The sequence below is a fragment of the Rhinopithecus bieti genome, unplaced genomic scaffold (assembly GCF_001698545.2).
Source record: "Rhinopithecus bieti isolate Rb0 unplaced genomic scaffold, ASM169854v2 scaffold_13352, whole genome shotgun sequence".
NCBI lineage: Eukaryota > Metazoa > Chordata > Mammalia > Primates > Cercopithecidae > Rhinopithecus > Rhinopithecus bieti.
Window position 1 is genome coordinate 3,498,851 of NW_016808026.1, and position 16,307 is coordinate 3,515,157.

At 33.6% G+C, this 16,307-nt stretch overlaps 1 protein-coding gene across 1 annotated transcript in view; it reads left to right on the forward strand.

The window, feature by feature from the left end:
• LOC108537578 (oxidation resistance protein 1-like) overlaps positions 1–16,307 on the forward strand; it is a 96,304-nt gene that overhangs the window by 38,470 nt on the left and 41,527 nt on the right. Inside the window, exons 7-9 of the mRNA XM_017885162.1 lie at positions 6,129–6,313; positions 9,601–10,364; positions 13,814–13,982. Of these exons, the coding sequence (XP_017740651.1) occupies positions 6,129–6,313; positions 9,601–10,364; positions 13,814–13,982 (1,118 nt within the window). The remainder of the gene's footprint in view (positions 1–6,128; positions 6,314–9,600; positions 10,365–13,813; positions 13,983–16,307) is intronic.

The following is a 16,307-nucleotide window of genomic DNA, read 5'->3' on the forward strand; positions in this document are numbered from 1 at the left end:
AGTCTCACTCTGTTGCCCAGGCTGGAGTGCAGTGGCCCAATCTCAGCTCACTGCAACATCCACCTCCCGGGTTCAAGCAGTTCTCCTGCCTCAGCCTCCTGAGTAGCTAGAACTACAGGTGCGCACCATCACGTCTGGCTAATTTTTGTATTTTTTTAGTAGAGAGGGGGTTTCACCATGTTGGCCAGGCTGGTCTCGAACTCCTGACCTCATGATCCACCTGCCTCAGCCTCCCAAAGTGCTGGGATTACAGGCGTGAGCCACCGCACCTGGCATGTTTATGTATATTTTCAAAATTATATGTGTGTTTATAAAAAAGGATCCCTAACTTCTAAATTTTATTCCATTTTATCTTTTTTTGGTCCATTGAATTTTTTTAAATTAATATACTTTCATTTTTAGAGCAATTTTAAGTGGATGGAAGAATTGAGCAGAAGCTAGAATTCATATTTACACTCTCCGCCTTTCCCCAGTTTCCCTTATTAACATCTTGCTTTTGTGTGCTATATTTGTTTCAATCAATGAACCAATATTCAGGCACCAAGGAAAGCCCATAAGATTCTCTCATGTTGTACATTCTATGGGCTATAACAAACGTATAATGACATTTATCTATCATTACGGTATTACCAGATTACTTTCATTGGGCTAAAAAATCCTCTATGTACCACTTATTCATCCCTCCTTCCCTATCTTTCCCTGAACTCCTGGTAATTAATGATCTTCTTACTGTCTCTATAGTTTTGCCTTTTTTTAGAGTGTCATATAGTTGGAATCATAGAGTATGACTGAATGAATTCATATTGGCTTCTTTCACTTAGCAGTGTGTGTTTGAGGTTCTTCCATGTCTTTTGCAGCTTGACACCTTAATTCTTTTTGCTAATATTACTGAATATTCCACTGAGTGGATGTACTGTAGTTTCTCCATTCCCCTATTAAACGACATCTTGATTACTCTTAAGTTTTGGCACTTGTAAATAAAGCTACTCTGAACATTCATGTGCAGGTTTTGTGCGGTAAGTTTTCATCTCAGGTAAAATATCAAGGATCATGATTGCTGGATGTTATGGTAAGACCATTGTTAGCTTATTAAGAAATTGATGAACTCTCCTCCCAAGGACCTGTGCTGTTTTGTATCCAGTAAGCAGTGGGAATCCCTGTTCCACAGCCTCACCAACATTTGATGTTTTCAGTGTTTTAGACTTCAGCCATTCTATTAGATCTGTAGTAGTAGTATCTCACTGTGTTAATTATAAATTCTCTAATGGCATATAATAGAGCATCTTCTTATATGCTTATTTTCTACCCAGATATCCTCTTCATTTTCGAAAGATATTTTCACTAGACGGAATTTTCAGTTGATGAGATTTTATTTCTTTTCAGAACTTTAAAAATTTACTCCACTGTTTTCTGGCTTGTGTTTTTCTAAAGTGAAGTCTTGCATTATTTTTATGTTTGGTGTTCTGTTAAAAAATGTGTCTGTCTTTGGTTGCTCTTAAGATGTTCTATTTGTCACTGATTTTAATAAAGCAATTTTATTACGATGTGCTTTGGTATATTTTTTGTATTTGTTTTGCTGGGGATTCCTTTAGCTTTGTTCTGTAGGTTTATAGTTCATGCCAAATTTGGAAAATGGCCAGATTTCTTCAAATATTTTTTGTCTCCCATCCTCTCTTTCCTCTTCTTTGGGACCTCCAGTTCTGCATATTTTAGGCTGCTTGACATTGGGTCTAACAGCTCCCTCATACTCCATTCATTTTTTTCCTCTCTTTTCATTTTGAATAATTTTAATTACTTATTTTTAAATTCACCAATATTTTTTCTGCCATGGCGAATCTACTCTTAATCCTATCCAGCATATTTTATCTCACACATTGCAGTTTTTCTGCCTGTAAGTTCATACTGGGTCTCTTGTATTTTCCATATCCATACTGTGTATAATCTTCTATTTTGTTGAATATGGTTATAATAATTGTTTAAATGTCTTTTTTTGGTACCAGTTCTTCCATCTCTGTTACTTCTGTATCTGTTTGCTTTTATTGATTTTTCTCTTTAATGTGGTTCATTTTTTTCTGTTTATTGACATGCCTGGTAATTTCTGATTGGCTACCAGACATCATGAATTTTATGTAATTGGATACTGAATATTTTTGTATTCCTATATATATTTTGTACTTTTTATCTGTGGCATCGTTATTTCTTGATCCTATTGTGGCTTTTTTTTCTTTGATGATCACTTGGTAATGGCTTGTTCATAAGTTAAGACCGTAACAGCCTTTAGTCTGTAGCTAATTTTTCTCCTTACTAAGACAATACACTTGTAAGTGTTCTGAGGCTTTGTAAATACAAGATTTTTTTGCTTTAGTGTTTAGTGAGAACACGAACTATTCTTACTGTGGGGACACTGAGTATCGTTTCTTCTTTTAAGTACTCTCCTCTTATCCTTGGATAGCTGCTATACATGAAGGTGGTAATCAGTACTCAGTTCAAAGCTGGAAGGGAACCCTTTGTAGACCTCTAAAGCTTTCTCACTGGACAGTGCTCATTTGTGGGTTGGTTTGTTGTTTTGCTTGTCTTTTCTCTGCCTGTGGACTGGAAACTTTCTCCACTCAGTGTACTTGGGTAATCAAAGAGCTGATCTTACATGTTTCTCCTTATTCAGGTATCATTGCCTAGCATTCCAGTGTCTGAAAACAATTATGTCACGTATTTTGTTTGTGTAAGTGGTGTGTGTGTGTGTGTGTGTGTGTTTATTGTAGTTTTAGGCAGCGTTAGTTCTTGGCTAGAAGCAGAAGTTCATTTGATATCTGAATAAAAATTTTATTTAAGGATCAAAGCAAAGATAAGGTCATTGGCAGGATTAGGAGTGATCTGCAGCCTAGTGTCTTTGGAACGTAATCGCTTGTAGGTTGGCTCTGTGTATTCTGCTGCACAGTAGGAGACAAGCAGGAAGTGGTGCTTTCTCATGGAAGTTTTTTTTTCTTTTTTCATCTTCCTACAAGTTGATTATAGTAAAGGTTATTTATGTAAAATTATGGAAACTTAAGAACAATAACTATACTGGTTAAGTTATTGTGGATGTAAGACTGAAAAAATATCAGTATAAGCTTTTCTCTTTGCTAGGATGGATTCTCAATTATAATGATTTTATCTCTTAGTATTTGCAGAAATATTGTAATGTAAGTGGTAATTTTTCTTTTGCAGATAGACTTTATTTTTTTTACTTAATTTTCTAATAGAAATAATTTCTCCTTAGAAGATTAGTCAGGTAGTTGCACATAAGGAAATGGAAGTTGTTAATACAAAAGAATAATCTGTGCTTAAAGTTTCTGAAGGTCATGTGGATTAAGTAGATACTGTAATTGAAAACGTCTTGCTGATAATAGTCTTAATATAATGCGGATAATATGTAGGAGTTATGAAATATTTTAAAAGTAATGAGATGAGAGTGCTTTAGTATGAGTTTATGATTTTCACCTTGATCAAATGAATTTGAGAATCTACTTTCTCAAGACATTTTCATGAATTTTATGTTGAAGAAATGTTTCTCTTGGCCAACTCTTGATTTATGGAGAATGACATCTGACAGATTACCACAGAAAGCCCCAGCTGTATGGGAACTTTGAGCGTGTAGCAGAGGGAAGGAAACTTAAAGAATATATCAATGTGTCTTTTTAGTAATAGCACAAAAGAGAGATTCCTGGAAAGTAACATTAGCAGATTGATCAGTCTAATGGGTAGGACTTCAAACCCTTTCTAATCCAAAAAGTAGAAGCATGGTTTTGAGATGCTTTTCAAATGACTTGTGTAGTTACAGTACTAGGATTGTAGTATTAAGGTATATAGAGAATTAAAAGCATCATCAGTATACTGGGCCTTTTCTGTCATACATAGCTGATTATCACTGACTTTGTGAAAATCTTCCTAAAAGACAAGACAAAATGTAGTGTTATGCTAGTGAACCAAATAATCAGTTAAAACTAATGCAAAGGTGAAATTTATGAAATGAAGAGTAACCTGAAGTCTTTCAGAGAATTTAGAGCTTATTTTTTTTATTTCTAGCTGACTGCTTGGTTTCCTTTCTCAAATAAGTTTACAGAAGATGGGAGAGAGGAAGTTATGAAAGATCAGAAACCTTTAAAGTTGTTTTTTTTTTTTTTTAACATCAAATATACTGTATCCTTGATTGTCTACATCTTGGATTATCCCTGACAGTGTAAATGTTCTCTACAATGTACTTTACCATCTCTCATTGACTTGAGTTGGTGCATGACCCAGGAATACAAACTGATGTGTATGAATCTCATTAAAATATTAATTGAAAGAGAAATAGACTGTAGTTTATATAAAGTTACTTCTTATTTAGGTGGTCCATGTCTTCAACTAAATGAGGTGCTATTCAGAGTTTCATATTGATTCCTTCTCCCTCACCAAACTGCACACACACACATATACTTTTCTCTCCAATATTGTATGCATTAACTGTATATGATCTTGAACATCTGCGGTAGCTTTTTTTCACTTGTGATTGGATGACCATTTTCTGTAGATTTACTTTTATTTGATCATTTTAAAAGCAATATCTACCATAACTTAATTTTTATATTCCTAAACCAGGTAAATTCACAGAACTGAATATGGACTTGGGAGGAGGGTGTGATGCCAAATCAATCAGGATTTGAATTTTCTTTTATTTGGATAAGAAGCTATTGAGTTTATTTTAAAATTCCTTCTGGCTCTTCATTTTACAGTTACAGGATATATAGTGGACTGAAAATTTGAAAATGAAACTAAGAAATGTTGTGCCTTTGGAGTGATTATAGTTTGTGACTTGGATACAAAGGAATTATATATGGCATAAAACATAAACTATCTGGACTTCAAATCCTAGCTGTTTAGGACTAGTTTCTGGGTGTTTCTCAGCATTAGTTTCTCCATCGGTAAAATGGAAATGGTTTTCCCCATCTCAGAGCTATGATTGTGAAGATCAGATAAGCAATATGCATATACATGCATGTTACATATGAAGTATTCAGTAAATATTCATGTTAATGTGATCAGTTGCCTGTGGACCCAAGTTTGCTCATTTATAAAATAAGAAGGTTGAACTTTTAAGATTTGTATCACTATTTATTTTATTTATTTATTATATTTTATTTTTTTTGAGATAGAGTCACTCTGTTGTCCAGGCTGGAGTGCCGTGGTGTGCTTTCAGCTGACTGCAACCTCTGCCTCACGGGTTCAAGCGATTTGCATGCCTAAGCCTCCCAAGTAGCTGGGATTCCAGGCACATACCACCAGGCCCAGCTCGTTTGTGGTTTTTAATAGAGACGGGGTTTCACCATGTTGGCCAGGCTGGTCTGGAACTCCTGGCCTCAAGTGATCCACCCACCTCAGCCTCCCAGAGTGCTGGGATGACAGGTGTAAGCCACCGTGCCTGCCCTGTATCACTATTTATATAAATATATTTAAAAGTTTATAGCTTTTCATGGTGAGTTTAAAGTATATATACACTATATACTTTAGATGTCATATAATCTACGTAATTTTACAGATGAAGAAATAAGCCCAGAGACTCCTTGCCCAAGGTCACAAATCTAGGTAGTAGCAGAGTCAAGTGGAAACACATTTTTTAAAGATATGTTTTAAAGATATTATACTCTTTTCCTTTTGTAATATAATGGATTGGATTATCAACATTATTTATTGAGTCTGCACTGTATACATGACACTGTATTTGATACTCGTAGTGAGGGAATAACACAGGAAGCAGTATGCAGATTAACATAAAAGGTGGCACATGCCTTGCATGACTTTATAGTCCCTTCTTACCTTACTGAGGTTACCTTTCTCATATGAAGTAACTCAGTATTTTACTCAGTTTGCAAATTTTATTTCCTTACTTGATTGTCTTTCCTTACTTAGATATGATATTCTACCTCTCCTAAAGAGGAAAATTTACTGGGAAAACTTGGGTTTTAATAAAATGCTTTCATGAGAATGCCACAGTTCCTGAGTGTACTATTTTATATATGACCTAACATCAGAAGAAAATTAGTAAAAATAGCTAGATAATTTTTGAAATACCAACCTTGAGGATTAAATGTTACTTTCTTTTTTCACCTTAGGGCACAGTCAGTGGTGTGCTGCTAGTTACACCAAATAATATAATGTTTGATCCTCATAAAACTGACCCTTTGGTTCAAGAGAATGGCTGTGAGGAATATGGCATCATGTGTCCAATGGAAGAGGTGATGTCAGCTGCAATGTACAAAGAAATTTTGGATAGCAAAATAAAGGAATCCTTACCCATGTAAGAGTGACATTTATATTCCTTTGCAACTTTATTGTATCTAGATAGTTGATCCTTGTCTAATAATACCTTAACTATTTTTATTAGTTTTCTTATAGCTGCCTTTTATTTTGTCAATAATGAAACAAAAATATATGCATTATTGAGAAGATTATTCTTAATTTGCACCTGGGATAGTTAGGAATTATCTTAGGTTTGTATTTGTGTATGTGGTCAGAGAACCAGATATTTGAAAAGCAACCTATAGTGCCCATTTAATTCAGTGTTTATCAGCCCTTTTTATTCAGACACAGCTTTCAGTATTCTAAATTACCCCTGTGAATAATCACTGTCGGGGTGGTTTTCAAATTTCCCTTGGAAGTGACTGAAGAGGTGTGATTTGGGAGAGGCCACATGAGCAAAGACCTGACATTGCTGTGGGCAAGACAGCTTTTTTTTTTTTTTAATTGATTTATATGTTTGCAATCTTCTCTCCCAGTATAAAATACAGTGTAAAGTACAGGGAAGAAAACCCACAATTTGCTCAAATATAAAGAGTTAACTTTGGAATATACTGGTCAGAGGATTTGTGTGATATGTTAAGATAGCTGTGACACTACAGTTTGGACACAGCTTTTGAAAGTAATATACTTGTCCAAAGTAATGGCCAGAAAGAAAAGGAGGAATGGGAAATAAAAGGAGAAAAAGATAAAAAGACAGGTATACAAAGAAAGGAAGGAGAAGTAGCAAGGAAGGAAATTGATATGCACTAGGAAATAACCTCCTCGTTCCTTCATACATGACTACCAACATTTTAAAATTGTCTTCACTTTAACTGATACTGATATTTATATACCTGTGTTAGCCTGCAGGAATGATAGCTGTTTTAAAATTAACCCTTGTGGGGCAGAGCAACTTACAAAGGAAAAAAGGAACAAATTATTTTTGTTTCTGAGGAAGACTAAATGAATTGGTAGAATATCTGTGACAGAATAAAATCATTTGCTCAAAAAGTCTCCACTTTACCTTCCACCCAACAGATACTATTTTGACATGGTAGACTAATATTTAGAGTTGCAGATAATTCCTAGGAGGTGTTAGTATCCTCTGTATTAGTTATATTTGTAGATCATCATCCAAGGCCAGTTTCAACAAATAAGGATTATAGTGGGGCTGGATAATGGGATGAGACAAAGGTAAAAGAGTGAAGGATTAGATTCAGAGAAAAGGAAGCAGATACATATATAGATATACATGTATCTATATATGTAGAGAGAGAGAGAGACAGAGAGAGAGAGTCATTGGTGAGATTATCTTTCTATTGACCTCGTTTTCTTTCTTTTTCTTTTCTTTTTTTTTTTTTTTTTGAGATGGAGTCTCACTGTATCACCCAGGCTGAAATGCAGTAGCATCATCTGCAACATCCTCCTCCTGGGTTCAAGCAGTTCTCCTGCCTTAGTCTTCCGAGTAGCTGAGAATACAGACACCTGCCACCACATCTGGCTAATTTTTCTATTTTTAGTAGAGACCGGGTTTCATCATGTTGGCCAGGTTGGTCTCGAACTCCTGACCTCAAGTGATACGCTGGCCTAGGCCTGCCAAAGTGCTGGGATTATAGGTGTGAGCCACAGTGCCTGGCTTTGTCCTTTTCCATTTGCAGTATGGTACTTTGGGGTTCTCTTATTCTGAACAATCCATCACTATTCTACAAGGATGCTGTATAGCTCTTCCCTTTCAAATCACTGTTTTATCATTCATTGTCACCTGGAAAGTGTCACCTGGATTTAAATGCCTTGTGGATTGATTAAAAACAATATTTGGCGCAAAATTAGATAAATAAAACAAATGTATGTCAAAAATGAGGTGTAAGATTTGATTGCTTTTCTTCTGTATTATGCTCCTTGGGAGGTTGATTTCAAAGGTATTATGGTATTACATTCAACAGTAGCAGCATCATTGGCATAAATGTTTATAGCCTTTCAGCATATTAAATCTGAAGAGTATAGCACTTTTCTAAATATATATCCTGTCATGTTTGTTATACTTATCTCTTACCTAAGGGTCTTCTAATTTTTTTTAATGTGCAAATAAAATTTCTCAAAACTTTAGCCCGTTCCAACACCCTATAGATGCAGTTTGAGTGCATCACCAGTAGATGACACTATTGTATATTTAATAACAAACTAGATTCTTGTGTTTTTTAAAATGAATCAGATACAAAGGCAGCAGAGATATTGACTTCAACTAATTAATACTTAAAAAATTTATCCATCCTAGTTATAGAAGTTATGCATACTTGTTACAGAAAAATTGGAAAATACCAAAAAATGGAACGAGAAAAAGAATTACCCAGCTTCACCATTCAGAGATAGCCAATTATTTTTGTGTTGACTTACTTTCCAGTCTTTTCTATTCAGCATATTTTACATGGTTCTCAAACGATATATGTATGTAAATGTTAATACTTTTTTCATTAAGAACACATATAATTTTCATTTATCACAAACTTCTTGTAACCATCATTTTAAATTACCAACTTACGTTTCATGGTGTAGAGGTTTACACTCCCTCTTTCCAGAACTTAACTTTTGAACATTAGTGTTTACACATACAAATGTCATTAAATCTGAAAGTTTAGAGCCAGTTATGAACCATTCATTTTCTGATATCTAAACTTTTACCTGAACAAGTTCTCTTAGAGGTGTTAAAGAGTATACTTGTTAGCGTGAAGATTTTCTCTAAATACTTTTGTTTGAGTTCTATTCAGATTGGTTTTAAACCTTACATTTGAGCCATATATTTTAGTTTAAGCTCCATTTGAATGTAAATAAGCACTGTGTGTGTGTGTGTGTGTGTGTGTGTGTGTGTGTGCGTGTGTGTGTGTAAATCAGTTTATTTTTACTTTAGTGGGAGATTTAAAATTTTAATTAAACATTTCTCTAAGTTTATTTTCCATATTCCATCAGTGAATAAATTTTAGTTTAGAATTATAGCTTTACCCAGGACTTATGTCATCAAATTCCCTTCAAGTAGATTACTTGCAAGGAAATCTTACTTTGATATTTCCCAAATATTAAGCAATTGATGTAAAAGTTTGGCTTGATTACTTGCTTCATAGAATTACTTGGTCTGTAAACTTAATTATTTGGTCATATTGAATAAATCAGATTTTTTATATTCTCTGGAGATACGTGCTACATCCCTTTGTTAAAAATCCTTTTTAATGATACTAATTCAGTGTTCAGTGTGTGGAAAATAAAATACCACAATTTAAAAGTCTAATTATTTTTAATTTTGTTTAATGACAGAGAAATAGATCAGCTATCAGGAAGGGACTTCTGCCATTCAAAGAAAATGACAGGAAGTAACACTGAGGAAATAGACTCAAGAATCCGAGATGCAGGTAATGATAGTGCCAGCACTGCTCCTAGGAGCACTGAGGAGTCTCTTTCTGAAGATGTGTTCACAGAATCAGAACTTTCCCCTATACGAGAGGAGCTTGTATCTTCAGATGAACTGCGACAAGATAAATCTTCTGGTGCGTCATCAGAATCTGTGCAAACTGTCAATCAGACTGAAGTAGAAAGTCTGACAGTCAAATCAGAATCTACTGGTACTCCTGGTCACTCAAGATCTGATGCTGAACATTCTACAAATGAAGTTGGGACTTTATGTCATAAAACTGATTTAAATAATCTTGAAATGGCCATTAAGGAAGGAGATCAGATTGCAGATAACTTTCAAGGAATATCAGGCCCTAAAGAAGACAGCACAAATATAAAAGGTAATTCAGACCAGGATTTTTTTCTTCATGAGAATTCTCTACACCAAGAAGAGAGTAAAAAAGAAAATATGCCTTGTGGGGAAACAGCAGAATTTAAACAAAAGCAAACTGTTAAAGGAAAACAAGGAAAGGAGCAAAATCAGGACTCAGAGACAGAGGTAGAAGAGCTACGCAAACTTTGGAAAACCCATACTATGCAACAAACTAAACAGCAAAGGGAAAATATTCAACAAGTGTCACAAAAAGAAGCTAAGCATAAAATTACATCTGCTGATGGACACATAGAAAGTAAGTGTTATAGAGTAAATAAAGTTAGTTCATCCGATTCTATGGTATCTCCGTCTTTCCTCACTGACTCAAAAGCCACTGTACCTTAGGCCAACCTGAAGGATAAGTGAGTGACCCTTGACTGGTGATTCTCTGGGGACAAGTATATACAGTCTCCAGTGTCTGCTGTCTTTTCTTATCCCACAGGTGGATCGTACACATAATGAGCATCATTGCTACCCACGATGTTAAAACTTTCTTGACTCACTATATCCTGTTGTTAAACAATTTATTTCTTGAGAAAGTGCACAAAAGCTGTATAATACCTTTGATCACTCTATTTTCTTTTAAAAAGTTTTGGTATGTTACCATTAAAAATGTCTTTTTTCAAATATAACATTTTAATTGCCAAAGTTGTAATCCCATCTTTTATAAAAGTATAGTTAAACATAAAATGTATTTATAGAATTCTTTCACATATGGAGAAGTTTCATCATCATTATCTAATTATTTTCTTTTAAAACCTGCACTCAGGACAAATAAAAACACTATTTTATCTTTCAGTTTTCTGGTACTGTTTACTTCCGAAAATTATACTATTTTCAGTCTTGTATTTCTAATATACTGTGCTTCTGTTAATACATTATGGGTTAAATGGGGTATAACAACTAACTTAGCTAACATTTCTGATATTAATTCTATTAGAATGTTTATCCCAGATTAATCCAATTTACATGTGAACTTTTCTTTCATTTTTTAAATTCAAAGATTTTTGTTTTGCTGTAATACATAAAATTTATGACTTTTTAAAATTGTAAAATGTAACATAAATACATTATTTGAAGCATCTTTATATCTGCAGTGCAGTGGTATTAGTACATTCACATTGTTATGCAGATCATTACTACTGTCCATTTCCAGAGCTTTTTTCATCTTCTGAACTTGAAACTCTGTACCTATTAAACAATAAGTTGGCCAGGCATGGTGTCTCACGCCTGTAATCCTATCACTTTGGGAGGCTGAGGTAGGCAGGTTGCTTGAACCTAGGAGTTGGAGAACAGCTTGGGCACCATGGTAAAACTCTGTTTCTAGAAAAAAAAAATTACAAAAATTAGTCAGACATGGTGGTGCACACCTGTAGGCCTAATACTCGGGAGACAGAGATGGGAGAATCGATTGAACCCAGGAGGTCGAGGCTGCTGTGAGCCATGATCATGCCACTGCACTCCAGCCTGAGCAACAGAGCAAGATCCTTTCTCAAACAAAAAAATAAAATACAAAAACGAATAACTTGCTTTTCTCCCTTGCTCATAGCTTTTGGCAACCAACATTCTACTTCGTTTCTGAATTTAACTACTCTAGATACTTCATGTGAGTGGAGTCATACAATATTTATCCATTGATGTTTGGCTTATTTCACTTGGCATAATGCCTTCAAAGATCATTTATTCTGTAGCATGTGTTAGAATTTCCTATCTTTTTAAGGCTGAATAGTATTCCATTGTAAGTGTATACATTTTGTCTATTCATTTGTTGCTGGACAATTTGGTTGTTTTGACCTTTTGGCTATTGTGAATAATGCTGCTTTGAACATTAGTGTACAAATACCTGTTTGAATCCCTCCTTTGAATTTTTTTTGGGTATATACCCAGAGTGGAATTCTGGATCATATGGTAACTCTATGTTTAATTTCTTGAGGAACCACCGTACTGTTTTCCATAGTGGCCGCACCATTTTACCTTCCCCGCAGCAGTACACAAGATTTGGCTCAGTTTTTAAAATACCAAATTTTCTTTTCATCATCCAGTTGAGATACCCTGAAGACCTAAGGGCTGTGTTCAGTAGATAATAAAAGAATTCATATATTAATACTTGAACCAAGTTCTATAAAAGATCAAATATTTTTCTTCTGTAATCCTTTTTTTAATTCAAAACTAATGCATGTTCAGTAAAGAACATTTGGCAAACGTAGGAAGATTCTAGAAAATTTATAAAAATCACTTGGAATTCGTCACCCGGAAATGATCATTGTTAACATTCAATATATTTATCTTTCTTATAGAATAAAGTCATACATATTAATTTGTTACCTACATCAAATCAGGATTATACTATACTGTTGTATCCTACTTTTTTATGTCATGAACCTTTTCCCATGTCATTACATTTCTTTGAAAACATGGCTTTAATGGCCCTAAAATTTATTTAACTATTTGCTTATTAAGACATCCCATTGTTATTAACAATCTGTATTGTTAAGAGATTTTAAAGAATGCTGCCCAGCATTCTTCAAAACATCAAAGACAGAAAATGCATCTGATAGTTACCTTATATTTTGAAGATCTTTGACTGCATCTTTGACTACATCTGATAGTTGTATTATAAAACCTTTGAAAATGATAAAATAATCCATTTAACCTGATAATGTGGTGGACTAATTTTGTTGTAGGGGTTTGGGGTTTAATGGGATTAGGGGAGGTTATTATAACCAAATATTTAAAGGAGAAAATTGATAGATATTTTAAACAGACATCTCTAAACTGTTACCATTTGGTTTCTTATTTTTTTGGAATAATTAGTTTTAAGTAATTTTAAGTTATTTCATATTCTGTAATAGAGAAATACTCAAACTTTCTGATCTTTATGACTTTATAATAAAATTATGTAATAAATATAAAACTGTCTAGTACAATTATGAGAAGAATGGTGGAAGTTCATCGTTTTGACCACATGAAAATAGTGGGGTTCCCATAGATTATCTACCTTGTGTAATACTGCACAGAAAAAGCCATGACGAGTACCCAGATCTCCTGACTATAAGTGCTATTTCCTCCAGTGTGCTGCCTTGGTAAGCTAATAAATGTCTGGGTTCCTAAATTCACCTATATATTCAGACCCTCACTATACCCTATCAGCACCTCTGGTTGAAAGAGTTAGAACTAATTCATTCTTAATTAACTGTCCAAACAGTGGCAGAATAACATATTGTTGACTGTTTTATTACAATTTTGTGTACATGTAAAAGCATTAGAAACTTCATTAAATTTTTGTCTGAAACAACCATGTTAAGTATGCCTTTAAAACTTCTACAGTTATTTAGATGTCATTCAAAAGACTGATAGAGAATATGTAGAAAATTATATATATAATACGTGTGTGTATATATAATTACTTTAGTATGGGTGTTGAAAAAGTAATAATGTTTCTGAAACTTTTACATTTTTTTCTTAATGTCCTTAGACATAATTTTTGTTCATTAACTTCGCTCTTTTGTTAGTTTAGTCATGTTGTATTTGTGACTTTACCTTTGAAGGAAAAAAATATAAATTACTTAAGAAAATTTACTTTAGTGCCAGTAAAGTGAGGTTTTATTCTGTAATTATTTGTCAGAATTTTGAAGGTAAAATTAACTAAACTACTTAAACTTGGTGTATGAGAATTGAGTAAACACTGTTTCATCTCAATTCTAGGTTCTGCACTTTTAAAAGAAAAGAGAAGGCATCGATTACATAAGTTCTTGTGTCTCAGAGTCGGAAAACCAATGAGGAAAACATTTGTATCTCAAGCAAGTGCTACAATGCAACAGTATGCACAGAGAGATAAGAAGCATGAATATTGGTTTGCTGTGCCACAAGAAAGGTAAAAAACCCATATGACGACTTGAGAACATTATTGAGATTCTTTGAACTAAAATTATTTTGTGTATCAAAATACCAATGATAAACTATTGAAACATAGTTTATGATCAAAAGCAGACAATAAGTCTATTTGAAACCATTTTGACCCTACTTTATAATTTGCCCCATTTTTAATTGCATTCCCTTTTGTAGTTTATTATTTTAAAATGTGAACAAATATCCCATTTGGGGAGTAAAGAAATTTAAGATATACCTTGGAGCAAGAAGAGTCATCAAAATATTATTTAATAAAGCTGCTTCCTGAAGGCAGCTAATGGTATATAATTGTTTATACTAAAAATTCCTCAAATATTCATTAAATACCTTCTGTATACATGACACCAAATTAACTACTAAAAGGATGTAGTGGTCTTCACAGTATTTGTGTGTACCCTTTGCACAATTAAATTTTTCATAAGTTTTAAGCAGTTGTAAACGATGTCTATTGTACTATCTTGTGAATTTTTACATTTTAAGTAAATACTGTTACTTATATGCAGTAGAATTGAAACATTATAACAACTTTCCCTCTTTCCCTGTTATTCACTTAATATTACTTTAACAGTTAGACATTACATCATTACTTTTTCTCTTTAAACTTGTATTTCCATAATACCACCTCACACAATCTCATAAGGTGCTATATTTTTATCCCCTATTATAGTTCTTTGCAACAAACTACATATACTTAACACATTTACATATCTGTATGTGTGTATACTGAAATTGCATTTATTTTAACATTTTCTGTGACTTTTGTAAAAATAGTAAAGGGTTTAAGGTTTTAGGCTACCTGCAAACCAACAACTTAGTCTGCCTCCATTTGGTGCATCCTGGGAGAAAGCACAAACATCTGTACAATAGCAGTAATCAGAGCATCAGAAATTGTGAGATTTCTCTGTACCTCCTTTCCCACAAAGAATGTGAAGAAGGCCAAATGACAGCTGCACGTACCTGGGGTTATTTTACAGAAGAGGAACCATAAGTTTAGGGAACCTGAATTTTTATAATGGACAGTAAAAATGGTTACCCTTTGCTACACAGTAAGAAACTATCTCTACTTTCTAAGATAATGCTATGCTAACATACTTGAAAAGATACTGCTAAACAAAAGTATTACACATGAAAAGTAAAATATCATAGGAAATGCCTGTCTTAAGGAGATAGATGGACCTTTTCTGTATCCATTGATAGATTAGTATGTTTCATTGAAAGGATGAGATAGGACTCAGCATCAATTCTGCCTCTCCCTTTTATTTTTCTTTATAAGTACTGAGCAGCTTTGTTCATAGAAAAGTCAGTGAGACTGAAGAGAATTTCATTTTTTTGATAATGTCTTTCAATTATTCAAACTTGTTTCTATGTAATTCCAAAATTAATCATTTTGTCACAGTATTTTAGTGATCATCAGTGAACAACTCCATTGAAAACTCCTTCAGTTTTGTGGAAATCAATTAATGAGAAACCACCTGACATACAGAAGGACTTATTACCCAGTCTTTATAATCATTTCCTGTCTCAACACCAATCTTGGGCAGCGTCGAAGTTTTTATACTGTTGGGCATGTCCCCTTGTAAATTCTGAATAGGTGAAGATATGCCCTTCCTTTATAAATTAGAAAAAGTGCTTTAATGAAAGTAGATAACAGGAAATCGATAAAATATCTTGACCATACTGTTTTTAGGCAGATTATTATGAGCAAAGAGTAACATATGGAAATTGGAGATAGGCAGATTGATTCCCTTAGCACCATCTTACGTGTTTGTGTACCTCTTGGAAAATCTTTATATGTTGCTTTGGAAGACTACAGCTTTTAGTCATAAAATGATAATGCTCTTTTCCCTCTTCCCACTCCACCATATATGTAGTAAGTACAATGTGTGTCTTCCACAACATTGGCTTAATCTTAAAATATGATTTGCATTATGCAAATGATGAATACCTGAAAGGGACAGAGCCAGATATTCAAACGTTCCAGTGATATTGAAATCACTCCAATGAGAAATGTAACTATATTTAGTTCAAATGGACATAAAAATTAATTTTTTCTTGTTATTCTTGGTTTTATTTTAATGTTTGCATGGAATTTCCCATTTTAATATTCATTCTTGTATCTTGGTTAATATTCATTACAAATTAATATTATTAGGATTCTGGTCTTTATTGTAGACATAAAACTTAGTAAAACTGCTACATAGATAGTGAGAAATTGATAAAAAGATGTTACATTGAAAGATAAAATGAAGCACCTTTTAAATATGTTAGCTGCCACATAAGAATGACAATT